General features: G+C 53.9%; 7 protein-coding genes across 7 annotated transcripts; 3 read left to right on the top strand and 4 right to left on the bottom strand.

Moving 5' to 3' along the window:
- Positions 1-2,509: 2,509 nt before the first annotated feature.
- On the top strand, positions 2,510-2,896 carry SPBR_01119 (uncharacterized protein; the record flags this gene model as incomplete). Its single annotated transcript, XM_040759437.1, has 1 exon — positions 2,510-2,896. The coding sequence occupies one exon, from the start codon at positions 2,510-2,512 to the stop codon at positions 2,894-2,896; it is 387 nt and encodes a 128-aa protein (XP_040617809.1).
- A 192-nt stretch (positions 2,897-3,088) lies between these two features.
- SPBR_00920 (uncharacterized protein) lies at positions 3,089-3,950 on the top strand (the record flags this gene model as incomplete). Its single annotated transcript, XM_040759239.1, has 3 exons — positions 3,089-3,161; positions 3,253-3,424; positions 3,515-3,950. The coding sequence occupies 3 exons, from the start codon at positions 3,089-3,091 to the stop codon at positions 3,948-3,950; spliced, it is 681 nt and encodes a 226-aa protein (XP_040617808.1).
- A 551-nt stretch (positions 3,951-4,501) lies between these two features.
- On the bottom strand, positions 4,502-4,939 carry SPBR_01105 (37S ribosomal protein Mrp17; the record flags this gene model as incomplete). Its single annotated transcript, XM_040759423.1, has 2 exons — positions 4,502-4,837; positions 4,916-4,939. 2 exons carry the CDS (start codon positions 4,937-4,939, stop codon positions 4,502-4,504), a joined length of 360 nt encoding a protein of 119 aa, XP_040617807.1.
- A 678-nt stretch (positions 4,940-5,617) lies between these two features.
- SPBR_00165 (uncharacterized protein) lies at positions 5,618-8,509 on the bottom strand (the record flags this gene model as incomplete). Its single annotated transcript, XM_040758485.1, has 1 exon — positions 5,618-8,509. The coding sequence occupies one exon, from the start codon at positions 8,507-8,509 to the stop codon at positions 5,618-5,620; it is 2,892 nt and encodes a 963-aa protein (XP_040617806.1).
- Positions 8,510-11,181: 2,672 nt separating this feature from the next.
- SPBR_00790 (chitin synthase export chaperone) lies at positions 11,182-12,259 on the bottom strand (the record flags this gene model as incomplete). Its single annotated transcript, XM_040759109.1, has 2 exons — positions 11,182-11,942; positions 12,022-12,259. 2 exons carry the CDS (start codon positions 12,257-12,259, stop codon positions 11,182-11,184), a joined length of 999 nt encoding a protein of 332 aa, XP_040617805.1.
- Positions 12,260-14,546: 2,287 nt separating this feature from the next.
- On the top strand, positions 14,547-15,863 carry SPBR_09039 (uncharacterized protein; the record flags this gene model as incomplete). Its single annotated transcript, XM_040767165.1, has 1 exon — positions 14,547-15,863. One exon carries the CDS (start codon positions 14,547-14,549, stop codon positions 15,861-15,863), a length of 1,317 nt encoding a protein of 438 aa, XP_040617804.1.
- A 567-nt stretch (positions 15,864-16,430) lies between these two features.
- SPBR_00176 (uncharacterized protein) lies at positions 16,431-19,211 on the bottom strand (the record flags this gene model as incomplete). Its single annotated transcript, XM_040758496.1, has 1 exon — positions 16,431-19,211. The coding sequence occupies one exon, from the start codon at positions 19,209-19,211 to the stop codon at positions 16,431-16,433; it is 2,781 nt and encodes a 926-aa protein (XP_040617803.1).
- Positions 19,212-20,228: the final 1,017 nt, after the last annotated feature.

Here is a 20,228-nt window from a genome sequence, read left to right as displayed (position 1 = left end):
CACAACGAATCCCTGTCCTCCTCCAGAGCAAATAAACGGGCTACCAACATGCCGCCTATAACCGCTACACAGCGTATGCTGCTGGCCCAGTTCATGCAGGCCACGGGAGCCAACGAACGTGCCGCACTGAAGGTAAGTGGTGATCTTTTCTTTTTGCCAATTTATGTTTTTGCTTCTCCCCTTCCGCTTGTCTGTTCCGAAAACCTTCGGGTGTTTGGAATAAAAGTCGAGTTGCTCGGTTTTTGCACTTCTGTCGTTGTGTTGGCAGCCCTGGCCTGGGGCTACTGTTGCAGGGCTGTGTTCTGCGCTTCACGAGCTTGTGTGGACGGTCAGCAAATCCGGCAAGAGCAATGGGACGAGCAAGCGACAGGACGGCGGCGATCAGAGCGAGGCTACGGAACGACCAACGGAAGACTTAAAGCTGGGAGCAAAAGACGAAGAATCGAGAGCCGAAGACACAGGAACACAGAACGCGTGGCGGAAAGACGCTCATGCTCAAAGCCACAATGCTAGAACAGGGCAAAAAAATCCGTTGTTGGAAAGAGGAGGAGAAAGAATAAGCAGAACAGAAAAAAAAAGGTGGAATTGTTGAAGAGAAGGAAAGAAAGGGTGAAGAAACATGGACAAAGACGACACAGAAACGGAAGACGACACGACAACTCGACCGGAAACCAACGCCTTGTCAGCTTGCACGTTGCCCTCGCTCTTTATCGGAATTCTTGCCTCCCTATTCCGCTTCCCACGGTCCCTTCCGTATGCGGCGAAAAGCTGCGGGCGCCGCGGATGGGTTAGGTTGCATGTCGCTATTCGCTATTCGGCCCTATTTGGGTGGATCACCACAGCCATTGCTCTTTTTCTATTTGTCCCCGACTCGGAGCACAAGCAGAACACAGCACTGCAGAGCAGCAACACCGCCAGCAGGGGGCTCAAAGACACCACAAAAACAACAGTCAAGCGAACCAGATGACCCAGACGACCCAGATGGCACAGGCGATCCGGATACCAAAAGGGCAAAACAGATGCCCAAACAAATATGCTGGCCCATTGCAACGGACAAGGGCTGTCCCTCCACCATTGTGGCCTTGTCTATGGAGGGAACTCTCTTTTATCTGGCCGCTGCAATACTCGCCATGGCGTCTGCGACGATTTGCGTTGGTCAAGTCGGGCGGTTTGAAGGGCCATTCCTCGATGTCTTTGTGGTGCTTTTTGCCATCTGGTCGTTTTGGTGTCTTTGGCGTGTCCTGGCGACGGCATTGGCGGCACCTGGTGTGCTATGTTTAGCCCGATCGACGTTTTGCTCCTTCCCACAAGCTTCGAGAGACATTCCGCTGACGGGACTATCGGGTAAATCTACAGGCGCTGAAGTCCACCAACTTTAAGCTCGATCAAGCGGCGGACTTGTAAGTTTTTATTATCATTCCTTTTCGTTTCTTGCCTTGAGGGTCGCTAGTGCTATTTTTTTTGTCCATTCCTTTGTCTTGCATCGTTCAGCCTTTTGTCCTTTTGCCTTTCGTCGGCCTTTTCCCCGGCCTTGTCTACCCGTTCCCATTTTCACCTCTTCCATCCTTCTTCTCTGGCTTCTTCAACCCCCCACCTCATGTACTGGCCCTTGTCTTGATCTGGCTCCCGTTCCCGCTATTGGGCACTGCCTACGTCTCCACGACTTTACGACATCCCTCGACTGCGTCGACAACTCCGACGTACTCCCCACCTGGATCTCCCAATAACGCATTGAGCCGTTTTATTGTGCCCTTTCTGTCAACCGGCCCTGTCACTTCGGTTGCTACTCTGCACGGCTGCATCGGACCTTTTTTTTACGAACGTCGTTTTTATACTTGGGGAAAAGAGGAAATGCGTCCCGGCCTGCATTGGCGTTGAGCCGCACATCTCGAGATCTACCACATCCACACACAGTCCCATGTGTACCTGCAAGTTTGCACAGACTACTCTTGCACTCGCACCTACACCATAGCGAGAGAGGTTGTGCCAAGAACTAGGACCAGAAGATCCAAATCCAGAAGCCAGGTGCCCATACGGTCAGGAGGTAACGGGCAGGTTACTTCTGCCTCCACTAGTTTCTCCAACAGGCGTGTTAGTCTTGTTACAGCCAAATCGAGGCTCTGTCCAAGAAATCATCACACCTTCGACACATTGCGCACGATCTCCGCTGCACAGAACATACTACATGCGCCTCGCGCCTACAAACCCACAAAACATCATGGAGTCGCTGGCCGCGTAAATCCATAGTTTTCGGCTTGACCTTTCGCTGCCGTGTGCAACTGTACCGTCACGCTTTAGGACCCTTGGCCACTGGCCTTCCACGGCGCCAAACCACTGTTGGGGTCGTTGCACGGTTTTTGGTCCGCTCGAGCAGTGTTGTCGGACCTTTGCTTGCTTCTATTGGCATACTGGATCGCAAGTTGCGACGCTTTACTTAGAATCTACTCCGAAGATACAGAGAGGCACTTTCCAAATACGCCCAATCGCCACCTTTCTCACGATCTGCACCATGGTGTTCAACATCAAGAGACTCTTCCGGATATCCTCGGACAAGCACGGGAGAAAAGGACCGCAGACAGACACAGACTCACCGAGCGAGGACGACGTGTACAGCCAGAGATTACAAAACGACCCGTCCAGTCGACACTGGGCCTCGTCATCCTCGAATTCACTATGGAACCTGACCAAATCCAAGGACGACCTGCAAAGTGGCCAAAGCCGGCAAAATGGGCAGAGCGGGCAGAGCGTCCAGAAACAGCAAACCGACACCTCCTCGACAAAAGGCATCCGAATCAAGGCTCCTCGGATCGGTCGAGGCAAGGAGCACGGAGGGTACGCAGCCTTGCGGGAAAAAAGACAACACGTTCTGGTAACTGCAGTGTCAGTGAAGTCATGACTACTCTGCTCTACGGCTGTGGAACTTTTGTTTATTTTTTTCCTTTCCCACACCATCCTCGTCTACATAATGTCGTTGCACCTATTAGTGGTTTTCTTTTCTCTTCGTTACCTTTACCTGTTACTGGGTTTCGAAAGCGTTATTGTACACTGGCCATGCCTTGCTAACCTGAGCATTAGGTACTTCAACAACATGTCAGCCGGCGGCGGGGCCATTTCCAACGGTTCAGAGCCGAAGCTGGACGCGATGTTTGATGAGTTACGAGGTGAGCTATGACGTCGTTGGTGCTTGGATGCATATGTATTTTGGTGTTGAGGTGATCTGGTGTTCAGACGGCTAACTGAGCAATTCACCAGATCCTTCAGAAGATGCCAAGGACGCGCTGGGAGTCGAGTCAACAATGGCCTACTTGACATCCTTAGGACTGAACCCGGAAAGCGGAGAAGTTTTTGTGGCGTTGGAGCTGGTTCAAGCACCGAGTCTTGGCGAGATCACCCGCAAGGGCTTTGTCGATGGCTGGAAGACAAGGTTAGTACAGGTGGAAAGGGCGAAGACGGTGACACCCCGGTCGGAGAAATTGTTGGGACTGACACATACATTCTTCCGTTTTAGTGGCAGCGTAACAAAAGAGGAACAGGCCAAATACATCACGACCCTCTTAAAACACTTTTCCACCGACCTTGCCTACTTCAAGCGGGTATACCGGTACACATTTGGTGCAGGAAAAGAGCCTGACCAGCGGTCGATGAGCCTGGAGAATGCAATTGAGTTCTGGAAAGTCCTCTTTGCGGCACCCGGCCGCCCCTGGAAGACGGCCTCGCGCGATTGGACCCCGCTCTGGATCGCGTTCCTTGAGGAGAAGTGGACGCGGTCTGTTAACCGCGACATGTGGAACCAGACGCTCGAATTTGCCATTAAGTGTAGCGAGGACGAGACATTGGGCTTCTGGAACGAAGACGGCGCCTGGCCTAGCGTCATCGACGACTTTGTCGCGTGGTGCAACGAGAAGGGCTACACAGGCAACAAGAAGGACTCCATGGACACCTCCGAATAGATCGCGACTTTTGTCTGCCGTATCGGGTAGTACATATCTATACGACATACACGCTCTTGTACCATTGCACCTTTACGTCTCTGTGCTCCTTCATATTCCTGCCTGTATGCATTCTTAGAAAAGAGCAAAAGTATATATCGCTATGGCTACTCATGAACAAATATAAAATAATTCATATCATCGATGGCCAACTCTGCTCGGAGCTCGAGATTATACAGATGAAGGAAAACGTGACCTGCGTGCCAAAGGTGGATGTCCTTTAGTCGTAAAATAGTGAATCTATGCTCTCAAATACCATACGTGTATATATACAATAGCTTGCCCACGTCTGCATAATTCCGTACTCCTATTTGCTTTTATATATCGTACAAAAGAAGGATAGTGCGGGCTGTCTCGAGTGGATGCTCGCTGCCTGTTTGCCAGGCCGTTCGTTCCGTTGTTGGTTCTCGTCTGGGGCTGGCCGTGTGGGTATGTACCGCTTGTCCTCGATCACTCACGATCGTTCTAGTTGTGCCCTCCCAATGTCTGGTTCGATTGTCGTGGACGCCCCCTTAACTCCGCTCAAACGCCTGCGACCACAGGATCTCGCCAAACCGAGCCGTGTTCTCCAGCTTGCGGTCGTCGCCCAGCCGCACAAACGCTGTCCGAATCATCCGAGGGTCCAGCTTCAACGTCGTGCGCACCGCGTTTTGTGCCTCCGCGCTACCATCGAACCGCATCACAAAGTAGTGGCCCCGAGTGTACTTGGCCTGGTGCACCGACAGCGGGCGGGGCAGCGAAAAGACGCCCCAGTTGGCAATAGAGCGGATGACACCGCCGTTGCGGAGGATGAGCTGGCCGCTGGTGAGGACGATTTCGCGGACTTCGTTGATGTGTCCCGGCCGGGCCTATTTGGTGACGGAGACACCAGTTAGTAAGTGTTCCAGTCGTACGCACAAATCTTCATTCTCGGCCAGCTGACATACAATCCCTATTAACTCGTACAACATCTTGAAGTGGTGTGCGAGTGTGTATTGTGTTTGAGTCCGTCGACTCGTGGCAGGAGGAGATTTGGTTCGTCGGTCACGATCGATTGTCAATGTAGGGTGATATGTGCTCGTGGTTTGTTATCTCATATCGTCGTTTTGTGCCGTTGTGGTGTATCGTCGTTCGACGTGATGCGATGCACGCCACTGCAAACTTTAGAGCTTTCCTCAAAGTTTGGAAGTAGTTTTTCTTGCTTACGTAACACAATTGTCCAATGACAGGGACGGTATCAGTGACTTCAAAGCTACTTGGCACGCTCGAAAACGACTGCTTTAACGTTGGATATAATATTTGTAAAGTATGATTCAAATAACAGTCGAGCAAACAATAGAATACATGATTATTGAGATCAAATAGTTTTGTAAAAATGTCAACAAAACCAAGCCGATGCGCACAACTCCTCGCTGTGGCCCCCCAAAAAATACTAAATAGTGCGTGCAATAGCGCCTTCGGCCCGCCCATTTGCCTTGTAACTCCAACCAAAGCCCCAAATGAGAATAACAGTATCAATAATCACTGACGCTTTCTCTACCTTACATCCTCTTCTTCCAAGTCGCATCGCATTGTACATACAAGCAACAGACAGTGATACATAATTGCATATATAGCACGCAGACTAGGAGGATATAGTAGGTGTGAGGTTACTCGGACTCGTTGCCCGCCATTACCTCTGCCTGAATTCCGTCCCACTCGGTCTCGATTTCGTGCCGATCCGTCTTCCGCAAAGGAACGCCTTTTTTCTTCAGGAATGCAAGAAACCGGCGTTTGGTGCGCTCTCGTTTGAATTGTGCCAGAACATTGCCTCGGCCTTGGATGCCCTTCACCTCCCGAGTTCCAATAACAATGATGTCGGAGTCGGGCGCAAACGACACTTCGGTTAGTTCCCGCAGGCGCAGATGGAAATCGACGGGGTCAGCAAAGACACCCCAGCCAATAGTCGGTTCTGTCTCTTTTAGAACCTGGTGCTCAAACATAGGGTCAAAGTCGCGACGACCGCCAGGTCCTGACTTGTAGGCTTGTTCCCTATCCACCCAGTGCCAGTACTGCGTCGTCTGCGGGTTCGTGGCAAGATCCTTCGTCTTGACCTGATACACGCGCCAGTCTTTCTTGACCACCATATCACGGGTCAAGGAGTCTGTCGTCGTATAGCCAGAGTACTCCAGGTCCTCGTCCTCGGTGGACACGGGCACGGCGTCAGTAGCATGCGAGGCTGCTCGGCTAGGAGCGGTCGATGTTGAGACAGATCCTGCGGTAGACGCTGGAGCCTTGTCGTCGCGCGTCTTGGACGAGGGTGGCTTCCGGACACGCGGGTTGGCCGTGGGCGTGGCCGTACCAGGCTTCGCCATGCCTAGAGAACGTGCTGATTGCTTCGTCTTTGTCTTCTGTGCGGCGCTGTCTTTGCCTGCGCGCTTTTCAGAATCCAAATGGACGCGCTTGGACGGCGTAGGGTTGTTGGTATCGCCCAGTGGCGGCTCTGTGCGCTTCTCGCCCGTTGGCTTCTTGTCAGGGCTGCCATCGGCGCTGCCCGGTTTAGTGCCGCCATCAGAGGCGCGAGGCTTCGAAGCAGCTGACGGACGGCCAATGTTGCCAAACCCGTTTTTTGAGCGCAGGTGAGCCAGCTTAGGGTCGTGGTAGAGTTTAGCAATGGCACGGTCGAGCTTGAAGTTGCCCTTTTTCTCCAGGTAGATCTCGTACAGGCGCTGTCGGAGCCACTGCAAAGGGGTCACATCCAAGCGAAACTTGGCTAGCTCGTCAAGCGTTGCAACCATGCGGAACAAAGTGTCATAATGAGTTAACGACGGCGTGATCCACTTCTTACTGACGAGCTGGTACGGATGGAAATCGCACGTGGCGAGATACCGTGTTGTGGCCTTGCCTCGGTTCACCTGACGGCCAGCTTGGAAGACCGCTGTCCGCTCCTTGTCGGTCAAGGAAGAATCCGGGAGAGCTTTGAGCTTGGCAAGCTTGTCCGTCCATTCCTCGAGCTTACTTTGAATGGCACCCTCAAACGGCTTCCATCCTCGTTCCCAGTAGGCATGGTCAGGCGAGATCTTGCGGAGAGGAACGCCATGCATCAACTCGGGCTCCAGGAAAATCATGCCGTCATCGCGCAGCGCAATCATATCGGCGGTGATTTCGTCTGATGCATTCCCGGGTGGAGAGAGCTCCCTCACCATGAATGACTCGAATCGTTGCGAGGCGTCTGGCGACTGGTAGTGAGGAAGGCTGGTTCGCCCGCGCTTGCTTGAACTGGAAGGCCTAGAATCTGGTTTGTCCATAGCCATGGGAGAGCCTTGCTTGAAGGAATCATTGACTGGTTGCTTGGTAGGTGTTCCAGCTGAGCCATTGAGAGGCGGCTGGTGCTGCTTTGATGCCGCTTTGGGTGCGGCAGTGGGGAGCGGTACTCGGTTGGCGGTCCGGACAGAGGCACCGTGACAGCCCTGCTTGTTCCATTCGCAATTGCCACAACGAGGGAAGTCTGTACCACCAACGATAATGCAAAGGGAGAAGAGTCCTTGGCCCTTTGCGCACGTCTGGCAGGCCCGATCCTGGATCTCACCGGTTGCCTGAATCATAAAGCTCAGCCACTTGGATCTCTTCTGGTCGTGACCCTCATAGATAGCATCCAAGTGACTCTGCTTGAACTTGCGACCTAGTCGAATTTCAACAGCACGGCGCACCGGTCTCTCGAGCAGGGCCTGAACCCAGTGGTTCTCGGGGCGGATTGGGATGACCTTGCCAACGCAATCCCCCGACGTGCTGACCACGGACACCGACCCGTTAGCGTTAGGAAGGTATTCGGGAGCGCTGTGATGATCGGTCGGTATAGTTGGAGGAGGTGCTGCTCCATGCGGCGAGGGACTTATCTGGCTGTGGCCGTGGAGATCGCCATTAGTGGTGCCATTGACGCTATTGTGGAGTGGGACAGAAGCCTTGGTAGACTGGTCGGCTGGGTGGTTGCCGGAGCCTGTCAAGAGCGACAGGCCGTTGTCTCTGTCCCAGTTCATTGCCGATCCATGGCTGTCAATGTGCATGGCCGTCACATTGCGCATGGTCTGGCGCTGGCGAGCGTCCATAAAGCGCCGCCCTTTCGTGATCCAGGCCCGGACGCGAAAGTCATCGGCGGCGCGGCGATCTTCAATGGCCTTTCGGCGTTTTCTGAACTCGGCCACGAGCCACTCAAGATCGGCCTTCTTTTCGTCGACGAGCACACGAGCTTGCAGCAGTGTCTCTGTGAGCCTATTATGCTCGCATACGGCGTCATCTAGCTCGGTGCGAAGAAGCTCCTCCTCTTCATTGTACTCCTCGACCATTTCGCGGTCTTCTTTGGCGCGGGCTTCCGCAATCTGCTGTAGCCAATTTTCCTCTACCTCGTCCCAGTTGTAGTCGGCATCATCGTCCTCGGGAAAACTAGGAGGCTGAACACCGATGGCTGAAGCATCACCAGCGCCGACGCCGACGCCGACGCCAAGGACAGGAACACCGCCGCCAGCGGTGTGGGCGGAACCATTCGGCACCACTCCGTTCGACATCCTACTAATCCAGTGGAAGTTGGATCGGTAGTGACATGGACAGGACAGCGCGGATGTCCGTGTTAATTGGGTCCGAAGACCTGGAAAACGAGGGGCGACGAGAAGATATAAGGTAAGCAGGGAATGATCTCTATATAAAATGTAATAGAATTAGTGAGGTGGTGAAGTGCTTCCATGTATCGACAACACTTGCCAAATTAATGCTGGCAACGACGTCTCAAAGGTTGCGGAATCGATATGAAGGAAATATAGAGAAAGAGCGTCTAACGCCTTGGTATCACTAGGCGAGCGAAGGGGAAAAGACAGCAGCATCAAATTTGTTTTGTTTTTCGTGAGAGTGAGGAGAGCAGATACCCGAGCGTGCTGTTTCCGAGCAAAGCAAAACAACCTAGACCGACACACCGCAAGTCTTGGTATCCTGCTGCTGGGCGGCAGTTGACGTTCAGAAACCGTTGGCGGCGGTCGGGCCGAGAACTACCTCATCGTAGTCCAGCCGCATTTAGGGACGAGGGTTGGGTGGACGATGACAGGTGGGAGAGAGGTGATGGGAAATAGGAAAGTGGGCAATGGAGACGAGCGCAGAATTCCGCAGCACACCGCAGAGTAGTCGAGGAGGTATAATAATGCTGAATGCGGATGTGGCTCGTGATGCGCCGAGGAGCTGTGTGAAAGACGGATTTAAAGTGGGTGACGGGAGATGGGATGATGGAGAATGCGCTTCAAGAGCTGGAAGGGGAAGCAGAAGGATGACGGAAGAAGAAGAAGAAGAAGACGACGACGAAGCAGTGGGAGAGGGCGATTATAATGTTTCTGGGGCAGCTAGGTGACGGAGGAGAAGGAGCTATTGTCACAGAGAAGGAAGGTGCGCGTAGGGAAAACGGTTGACAAGACCAATGCAGAAGGAGCGATGAGGTTTGAATGCAGAGAGCGTGAGCAGGCGTGGCGCGCAGGACGAGACGGAAAAATTAAAGGCAAGGGAAAAGGGCCATGCATGGCCCAGGCTTTGGCAGGCGCGACCCATTGAGGTCACGTATCGAGTTCACCTCACTTTTGCAGGGCAGTTGCGACGAAAGGTACATAGCCCTGCAGCGGGCTAACGAGTAATTACCTTACGAATCCGACAGCCAAACAGGGGAGGTTTGGGAGGCAATATGTGAGACAATGCGCTAACAGCTAGGCGACGAAGAAACGCTAAGAAACAAAACTCTCATATGCTCCATATGAAGAGAATACCAGATAATTAGAACCAACAGGACGTTGGGTGCCCCAGATTGCGGTCAAAATGTAGTATCATCGTCGGTGCTAAGTTGGAAGAGACACCGCCGAACAGAATTTCTGAGGTAACAAGGTGTTGTGCTACGACAGCTTGTTATTTCACTGCGACCTGGCCATTCTATGAAGGCGAAATTTTGTTCTCAAAGTAAGTATGCAACAGTTGAAAAAAGAAAGAATACGATTGAATAGAAGCAAGACTGAAGGCAGCGGCAATAGCCTTTGGAAAACAGTATTCCGTATTTTTTATTTTATTTTTATAAGCCCCATGTTTCAGTGCCAACACATATTGTGAGGCTCTTTTATAGCGCCTTGTCGTTATGCACCAGTTCGGAATATAACGAACCATCATGTTGTACAAAACAGAAAACATGTAAGGCGTGCCTTCGAAGGAAGCAACGGCAGGATCACCGTCACAGCAGCACAGCCAGTTAATTACGGAGCAAATTATTTCACTTTTTGACGTCCTCATTTGTAAGTGTACCCGTGAGGTCCTGGGGATGGTGCTTCCCACTCAAAGCCGATCGTGATCGGAGCCCAGTTCGTCAAGAAAGTGTTTATAAGAGGCGCCGTACATTTCAAAAAGGAGGCGTACCAAACCACTGCGACGTAAACCTTTATTCGCTGATAGATTGTCATATTAGCAGAAATTAAACAGATCCCAAGTGAATATGGCAAACATTCACTTTCTCTATCAATATTCGCCGTTAGTTCTGCCTTAAGCCTGCCAACTGCTGTCACCGCATTGAACCCGTTTACCGTTTTCCATGAGCATCCCAAAGAGATTATAAATAAACAGGGTGTCAATCTTTGAAAGAGATATACATGCTATATAGATTATAAAGCGGTATATAAAATGAGCTCTGTAAAATGTTTCAGAAAGACCTGCTACAAAAAGTAGCAAACATAGGAATGGACCTCTAAGACTTGCATGTACGCCATTTAAAATCGTCATTATGTATGTGGATGATATTCTTTTGCTATGGATAATGATGAACACCGCCAGCAACACGCACCTATGTATTTTCCTTCGTTGCTATTAGACATCCGTCGATACGACGAGAACACGAGAAACACAGAATGGGTGAAAAGAAACAAAAGGTAACAAGGAACGAGATTTCATAAACCCGGGAACAAAGCTTGATACATAAAGCTGAACGCCATAACATAAAACAAATCCAGCGCTCAAATGCGACAATTCCGTATATCTACCTCCCGGTCCATCAGACAGAGCTGTTCTTGGAGATAAAGAAACAAATCGAGAGTGAGAGAGAAATTAGGAGAAAACGAAAAAAGAAAAGGACATGGCGGGAAACCCCGGTAGTGATATTAAAGAACATAGTAAAATGTGAAGGAGTGGTAGTAAGGAGAGATATTTCCCGCTGCTGTTGGCCGTCCGCCTAGTATTTCGAGAATCGGTTGCCGGTAGGCGAATAGGGGTGGTCATAGGCGCTCGACTGGCCATAGGGATCCTCGGTGTAGATCGTGTTGCGGCGGTCTTCCTCAGGCATCAGCTCTTTGACCTCCCAGTTGTTCATGCGGGTGCCAACGGAGAACTCGAGATCCTCCTTGGTGATGGAGTCCCAGTACTTGTAGACCATCATGACGGCCAGCAAGTTGCATGTGGTGGCGAAGAAGAGGCCGTCGAGGTAGTGGCTGATGGCAACGCAGATGCGCGAGCTGAAGGCGTACAGCAGGACCTGCCCGGCGATGAGGAAGAAGACGCCAAAGGCAATGTCGCCGAGCGGCCAGCGGTCCTGCAGGGTGCGCAAGACCAGGAGAGTCTGCAGGACAATGTAGACGAGCAGTTGGATGCCGTTGAGCAGGTATAGAACGACAAAGAGCCCGACGGTGTTGGTGGGGCCAAGGCCGGCCCAGGACTTGAATGTGGCGAGCGAGACGAGGAAGGAGATGACAAAGGCGGCAAAGGAGCACAGGCGAAGCATCCAGAGGGAGAGCGGTGTGCCGTCCTCGTAGAGCTGGAAGCCGACGAAGCCGTTAATGAAGAGCGAGGTGACGAGGGCGGACGCGAGGCCAGACTGGATGGCGACAAAGTACGGGTAGGGCCCAGAGCCTGGTGGCACGACTCCGGCGTCGACGATGAGCGAGAAAAAGGTGAGCAGCAGGTAGAGGTAGAAGAATGTCGTGATTTCCTTACGGCCTGTGTGGAAGAGAATTAGATTTGGCCGCGGGTAACAAACGGACAAATGAAGATGAACGGGAATGGGAGCGAGACGTACCAACTGCAGTGAACTTCCCCCGGACGTGGAAGATCATGATAATGGTCATCAACAGAGCAACAATGTGCATGGCGCTGGCGGCGCCCTGGAAGATGATGGTATTGGCCAGCTCAATGTTGCGAGCATAGCAGTCGGGCTCGATGCCAACGCCAAAGGAGATGGAGGTGATGGCACCGACAGACGCGCATAATGGGATGGGTGCCGTACGGCAGAGGCTGGTGAAGTCGCCAAAACCCATGGCGACGGTGGGCGATTGTGTATCGCGACGAGGCACGGGAGATGACCAACAAAGCGAAGGATCTTGGGAGCCGTCGATGCTAGATCGACTGAAGGGTTCGCGAGCGGCGATATTGTCGCCTCTTTCAAGATCCTCCAGCGGCGGGAGACGAACAGGGGAACTGTGTGGCGGTCTGTCGCACAGAGGTGACGCCGAGTGTTGTGTTTGTCGAGGAAATGAAGTGGTGGTCTGCTTGTCCTGATCTGTGAGTCGGTTTTTGCTTGCGGAGGTCCAAAATTAGAATGGAATGCCCCCTCCCAAAAACACACAAAAAAAGAACAGCTGAACGAGCTAGACGATCGAAAAGGAGAAGCGAAAGTCGACGAAGCGAGAGAAAAGTTTGAGTGAAACGGATGAAGAAGCGAAGGACAAAAGAAAACGAGAGAATCGGATCAGAGAAAGGTCGGTGTGTCGTCGGAACGCAGCGTGGGATGGAGAGATGGTGAGGCCAAAAAAGGAGACAGGAAACACGAGAAACGAGGAAACGAAAGAAACAAGAGCCAAAATGACGAGAGGCGGAAAATGTGAGGGACAGGGAAAGTGGAGAGCGCCACACACGGGGCACACAGGGGGAGGAACGAACAGAAACAACAGGAACAGGGCGCTCGTGATGGGCGTCGAACAGTGGTTGCCACGCAGGAAATGTCTTTATTTGGGGCACAGTCTGGGTGGGAGATATGGTGGGCAGTGCTGAAAATAGACAATGGTTGCTGGGGCCGTTCTTACCCAATTTTGCTTGACCCCTGGGGCGTCGCTGGTCTGGCCAGAGCCTTGGCAGCTGGCTTCATCGCGCGTCGTGCACGGGCCAACACAAAACTGGCCCTGTCCCTTGCTGTAGTATGGGGATTAAAGCCGTGCAGTGCAAACAAAAAGCGTCTCGACAGTGCGAGAGTGCCTTTTGTGATGATTAGCCTGATTCCAGAGAGGATTCAGGGGACATTGTCAGAGTGACCAGTGGGAGGAAAGCACGATCAAAGGCAATCAAAGGCACTTGTAGCAATGAGCAAATTGTCTCCACAAAACACCCGTTGCCGGTTTAGTGTAGAGTGTCAAGGAAAGTGGGCAGGGGTTCTCGTATTGGGCAAGCAGAAGCAGGCGCGAGAGAGACACGTTCGTAGAGCGTGCTCGTATTCGAACAGGTAAGATGCAGTACGCCAATCCCGACTGCATAAAGACACCCCTTTTGTCTGCGACAAGCGCCACTATGCTCGATGCTCTCGACGGCCGACCTCAACAAATGCTTTCGCGATGATTTTGGTTCCATTAGACGGGTGCTTCCGTGCCGAAGTTCTTTTGTCGACTTGCGGTATGCGTCGCTCGTTTTGCGCCTTTGTTTCGACTTTACCATCTTCATTACACAACCTCATCACGACTGCGATACAACATTTCTTGTTTGCTTTTATCCTTCTCCCCTTGTTTTCGGTACACGGATCGCCAGTGCTGCCGAAACCGACCGTCGATATGGCCAGCGGTGGGAAAGATTGCACGGCAAAATGAAAACATGACGAAACGAAAGCGACGTTGCGGCAGAAAACATGAGCACCTGATCTGCAGTCTGTGCAGAAGGCTGGGCAGACTCGACGGTTTCGAGCTGGCTCCTTTGGCAAATAGCTTTGATACTTCGTCTGGTCCATGATCGCACCCAGAGGTGCTCGTCTGCAATTGTGCGGATCGATAATCGTTCTGAGCACTTGCTGATGGCCAGAAATTGATCACATATTGTCCACAAATTGTGTGCACCGCAACGGCAATTGGATATGCAAGTTGCATCCCATGCAATTCCCCAAGCAAGGCTTGGCTGATGGTTGGTTGTCTTTTGTCGCGATCCACAGATCGTTTGTTCAACGCAACGCATGACGGACTTGACCTGTCGACCATCTCCACGGTTGCTCCTCCGTTGTCTTACCCCAAGGATGCCTTGGCGCTATCCAGCGCATGCTGCAGCACATCCCACCGAATGCACGCTGCAAACAGCTGACATCCAATAGACACGCCTGGTCGTGAATGAGGCTACCGATACGCGCTTGAGGCTTGAGCGGAGAGCGCGGGCAAGGAGACGGTCATTGTCCAATCACTAAAAGGAGGCTGTCATCTCGTCAGTGTGACTCGAAACGTTTTCTCTTGCTTTCCAACGACATTCAAAACTACACGAGTGGACGTACTTCTTTCTTTTGTCTGATCTCTCTCTCTCTTCTTTCTTTCGCTCTGCTATTATGATTACCCAGGCTGGCCCACACAGACGGCGGCCATGGCGGAGCAGGACGAGACAGATGCTGCCACGGTTGGCCGGGATCCGGTGAGGGGCGCTGTTTCTTTGATGCGTCTCCCAAACGAGCTCCTACTCGCAGTCAGCAACCTGCTCGAAATCGGCGACCTATTTCGGCTGGCTCGAGCCTCTCGTTTCTTCCATCGGCTTCTGGTCGACACTCTCTATCGGAGGGACGCCGCACAGAGAGCGTTTGATGAGAACTCTTGCTCCTGTTGCTCGAGAGCACTTCGTTGGGGCTGCCTCACTAGCAGTGTCGGCACCCTGCGGCGCGCCTTAGCGGCACCCGGTGCAGACTTGAGCCGCAGCTGGCCGCACACGTTTGCCATGGCGCTCGACACCACGTGCCCCAGCCCGCTGACCACACTCGACTGTCTCCTCAACCATGGTGCATTCGCCAGCGTGCCAGTGTTCCGTGGCCTCCACGGCAAGCCCCTCGACGACGCTCCGTCCTCGTACAGAAACACGTTCTGGCCTCTTCTCGCAGACATCCTTGACGCGGCCGCGCTGCCGCCGCGGTGGTGCCCCGTGCCCGTCGTGGCCTGCTTCCTGGCACACGGTGCCACACTGGCACTGGGCAGCGAGTACGACCAGAATGGCGCTGCTGGCCTGTCTCACACTGTGTCTGCAACATGGAGCCATGTGTTGGGTCTCGTGCAGGTGCGCGGGCCACGGCGATGGACATGGCCTCACGCGGACTCGCCCGAGCTGCGGCACGACCACTGCCTCCACGACGCGGTGTCCTGCAACGTGGCCTTAACACGGCTCTTGCTACAGCAGGGCCATGCTGATCCCAACATGGCTTTTGGTGGCCGGCATCCCGGCCGACGCAGGGACAATGCGACAGGCTCACCAACAGACTCGCTGCTGTTGCGCGCCATTGCCGATCCGCGACGGCCGATAGAGCTGCTGCAGTGCCTGACCGATGCGGGTGCAGACTTGAAGCGGCTGTGCCATCTGCACGGCAGTGAGAAGGACAGTGAGCGGCAAAGCCAAGATCGTCCGCCTCTTCACGCTATTCTCGAAGACGCTGTCCGTCTTCGATCACTAGCTGCTTATCCACGCCGCCAGCACTGGGACTGTTATCCGAGGCATGTCCGGTACCCCAAGGCTGAGGTGATCCTGCGTTTCCTCCTGGCACGGGAGCTACAATTTGGTGGCAATCGATTCCATCGCGAGTCTTGTCGGGGCGGACGAGAAGGCCGTGCTAAAGCACGGACGATGTGGCTCCTTGACCGCTGGGACAGCCGATGGCAGCGTTTCTGTAAGCGGCCCAGCAGAAGACGGAATACGGTGTGAATGATTCTTGCAATTACGTCTTACAGTCTTTCCTTTGTTTTCTCATTTCAACATTTATGAATTACGTCTTGACGATTGTGCGTATCGCAATGACACAAAAAATTTGTTAAGGTTTTATGCAACTAAGATTTTGATTCTTTGGAGCAATTGTAAGTCGTGTACTTAACAAAAAGAAAAGATGGGAGATGGGACGTTTGCCCATAAATAAGAGCAGCCTTCGCTCAACGTTCACTTTCGCATCGGCACCTCGACTCTGTCCTCAATATAATTCGAGAACCTCGGTAGGCCTTACCGGGAAATACAAACGCTCGAGATGTGCGTTCAAAAGACGGTTAGCCCCGGGGCTGTGAGCAGTGGCAACTAAGCTGCTCAGCAAATGCCGTCCAACACGTCAAAGTGACCAAGCCAGCTACTTCCGTACCAGCCTGCAGCCTTCGAGATCTTATAGAGAATGAGATATTTGGCAGATTTTTTGGTCTGTCAATCGTGTTCACATGTCTGTCACTGCAAGCAAAGCTTCAAAACGACAGAAATATTATTCATTTCTGCCTCCCACCCCTCCTCGTCTTATCCACCCCAAGGTGGACGTGGGCCCCAGCCCCAAGGCATCGGCATCTGCGGCCAGTTGCCCATATTGCCCAAGCCAAAGCCGGGTGCGCCAAAATTAGGACCTGTAAACAATGGTGGTGCTGGTGGACTTGCATCGCCAAAGGCACTCGGCGCTCCGCTTCCGGGCGGTGGTGGTCCGCTAAACAGTGAGGCCGTCAGACCACCGTCGTCACCTCCAACCAAGTCCATGGACAAGGTTGTGGCAAATGCGCCACTCAAGGCGCCCGAGACCCCATTGCCGTGCACACTTCCTCCGCCCGACTGTAGAGACGTAATGTCGGTCGTTGCCGGAATTTCCGTGGCGGTCCGGTCGCGGCTGGCCTCCGCCAGCTGCGCGCGAATGCGGACAATCATCTGGGGCAGGGGCACAGGTCCATCCTCGCATTCCATTTTACCGGAGGCTCTCGACCGGGCCTCACAGGCGTCCCAGGCCTGCAGGATGGTGCTGGCAAACATCTTGAACATGTAACGGTCTTCGCTGTCGCTCAGAGCGAAACGAGCTTCGTAGTTGTCGTTCATAGCAACCCAGGCGTGAGTGGCCCGGGCACCGCCAATACGGCTGGCCAGTTCTTGTGTGATAAAGATGTAGGCCGGTAACGGGAAGTAGAGGTGCAGCAGCCAGCGGTAACCACTTGTAAGGGGCGAGGTCATAATGTTGGTGTCACTCTCGATAACGGTAAGTGCGTCGGCGAGGGCACAGTCACGCAAGGCTTCGGAGGACGATGTCGTAGTGAGATTGATGGACGAGGGTGTGCCACTGCCGGTGGATCTAGACGAAGAAGTCGGCGTGCTCGCAGCCACGCCGGCGCTCGCCGGTCCACCGTTGGCATAGCGCGAGAAGTATTTGATCAAGCGGCACTTGGCAATAAAGCCCTTGGCCATCCAGATGGTCATGTAGTGCAGGCCGTTAGCCGGGTCGCAGTATTGTAGATACTTGTCTTCAATCAGATCTTCGAGGGCGTTGACTTCGGCAAATTCGGGAAGCCGGCCTGTTCGGCTGCTGTTTCGGTTGTTGGCGTTACCCTGAACGACGTACTCGCGGTCCCTCGCCATGCATTTGAGGGCTGGGTTTGACAGCGCCAGGTAGTATTCAGCGTGCCGCATGGCGTTGCCGAGCTCGCTGCGCACAACGGCAAACAGCGCTTCAGACGACACGGCAGCACGACCACCAGCTGCCGAAACTGACACGGGCGGCTCCTTGAGCTCGGGTCTAAAATCGAAGTCGTTGGCGTTCAATGGCAGGCGGCAGTCCCAGGTCGGGTCCAGCATGGCCGGGCTGTGGTTGGCCAACTCGCTGATGCGCGAGTCAAAGAGGGCCATGGCCCACCAGAGGCGACGGCGCATCTCGGCCTCGAGGGGCGCCAGGCGGGCGCCGGGCCCGACTTCGTTGTTGATCTGCATGGTCTGGGCAACGCGCATGGCCACACCGAGCATGGCATACAACGAGCGCGGGTCGATGGAGTGGCCAAGGGAGATGAGGTACAGGAAGAAGGCGGCGAGACAGTCGCGCTCGGACGTCCGCAGAAAGCCGCTGTTGAGCAGTGCCTGTTCGCAGGCCGGCTGGTAGGTGGCCAGCAGCGCGTCTTTGGACGTTCCAAAGGCGGTCTGGCAGTCGGACGGCGACATACTGTGGACAGCAACACAATATATGCTAAACAGCAAGGCCTCGAGGTTCGGGCTGATTCCCTCGAGATTGCTAGTGGCCTCAACAATCTGGCCCTGGAGGCTCGGCGTGTGTGTGATCTTGAGCAATGGATCGACATTTTGGAGGTAGATCTGCCACAAACGAAAAATCTGGACAGGGCCTGGATGGAGGGCCGTCACATTGGCCAGCGTCCAATGCGGTCCTCGAAAAAACAGGCTGCCGGTGCTGCCCAGCTGGCGCGCCCACATCTGGCGCAGCGCAGAACTGCTGTTGCGGATCTCAGACTCGGTTTCAGAGTCGGAGCTGTTGCCGTCGACATGGCCCCGGGAGTTGTCGCTGTTGTTTGTGCCGGCATTGGTGGAGCCTGCGGCGGTGGCTGTGTTGCGGTCGTGGCTGGCTCCGCCATTGGCTGGGTCATGGAAACCTTTGCGGATCGCCTTCCAGAAGTTGTTGGCTTCGGCACGGCGTTCCACCTCTGTGCCTGGTGTTGGTGTCGTGGCAGGCAGCATAGATGAAGGTCCAGCATCCGAGAAGGCAGCCTTGGCCGCGCTTCCAACCACTCTAGCCTCGTCGCCGTCAGAGTCTAGCACCATCTCCGAGTCGTCCTCTCCATGACCTCCACGGCCTCCTTGTCTGCCTCGACTGGCGCCTTGACCCCGCCGAAGGGCCGCCAGAGACGACGCTGCATCGTGGGACGCTTTATTGGTGTTCTTTCCGCGGTCGATTTCATCGCCGTCACGTTCAGCGTCAGATCCGCCCACGGCCTCTTCAAAGAGCGAGTCGAAGCGCACATGATTCTGCCGTAGCAGCGCCTCGCAGCGCCGCACATGGTCGAGCAGCTCGCGCTCGGGAAAACGGCGGCGCCGGCGGCGTGGATTGAGGGTGGCGGGCACGCACGAGACGCCGAGCCGGATGCAGTTGTTGCAGGGGAACTTGCGGTTGCACTTGACCTTGCGCTGCTGGCACATGACACACGCGAGGACGCGTGGTTCGGAGGGTGCTCCGGTGGCGGCAACAGCCCTCGAGCTCTGGGAAGGCACGGCCGACGGCAAGGACGCCAGCAAAGGAGAAGGCACAGGCACGACTTGTGACATAGTTGGCAGTAGCGGGGGGAGCAGCTGCCCAGACGAGTAGGCCAGAACGGGCAGGTGCGTCGTACGGGCGTTGACGCAGGTGGGATGTAAGGGAGTAGAAAATATATAGAAGAGGAAGGAACGCAATATCTTAGGTCTTGGCGATGCACTCTATTCTCCGGCACAGGATAAAATCGACGACGAGATGGAACAAGATAGACGTTGTCAAGAGTGTAGCCCTCACACACACCGAAACGCAGGGATGCCCCAAGACGCAGACACAGCAAAACCCTTTTGCCTGAAGATAGCCGGCTTACCTTCTCCCTTGTTTCTGTCGTCGTGTCGTCTTGATGTTTCGCTTGGTCTTCTCTCGTTGGAGTTCCGTCCTGCTGCTTCCATTCTCCTCTGTATCTGTGTCTCGCCTCGTATGCGACGTGAGCTGGCTCGGGATTTTCTAATCCCCGAGCTCGTCTCATAGTCCCGGATGGTGGAAATGCCCGGCGCTAGCGAGTCCACTGAAGTTTACAAATTACTGACACCCTGTCCAGCCCCGCCCAACCGCCCTGTTCCTTCCTCCCTGAAATGCTCTAGCGTGTCCTGGGCTGTAACGGTCAGGTCCCCAAAGGCCCTACGAATGTACTAGCACTGCGTAACACGGCAGACACAACTGGCTGCCTATTTATTTTTGCGACAATCCTCGGGTCAGATTATGGTACAACCACGTTTTTGGAGCACTTGCTCGTAAATGTCGACGACGAAAGGCAGCAATTTATTTCCTGTCCTGTTTTGTCAAGACTTTGACCGACCCCTAAGGAAACGACAACCGTAATACGACGGGACTCTGGCCCTACGGCGTTAGACACACACCACAGATCCCGTGATTAGTTGCAGCGATCAAAGACGCCGGAATCCCGGTATGATCACCGACGACCGAGCAAATCCGTGCAAAAACAATCGGCGAGCAATCTGGAGGCTGGCCGAGGTGCTGGAACTATCCTCACACTCCGATCAAGTATCCACATCATCATCGAGGCCCAA

This window comes from Sporothrix brasiliensis (genome assembly GCF_000820605.1).
Source record: "Sporothrix brasiliensis 5110 chromosome Unknown Cont19, whole genome shotgun sequence".
Taxonomy (NCBI): Eukaryota; Fungi; Ascomycota; class Sordariomycetes; order Ophiostomatales; family Ophiostomataceae; genus Sporothrix; species Sporothrix brasiliensis.
The sequence above is the reverse complement of the archived record's forward strand: the minus strand, read 5'-3'. Positions and strand labels throughout refer to the sequence as shown.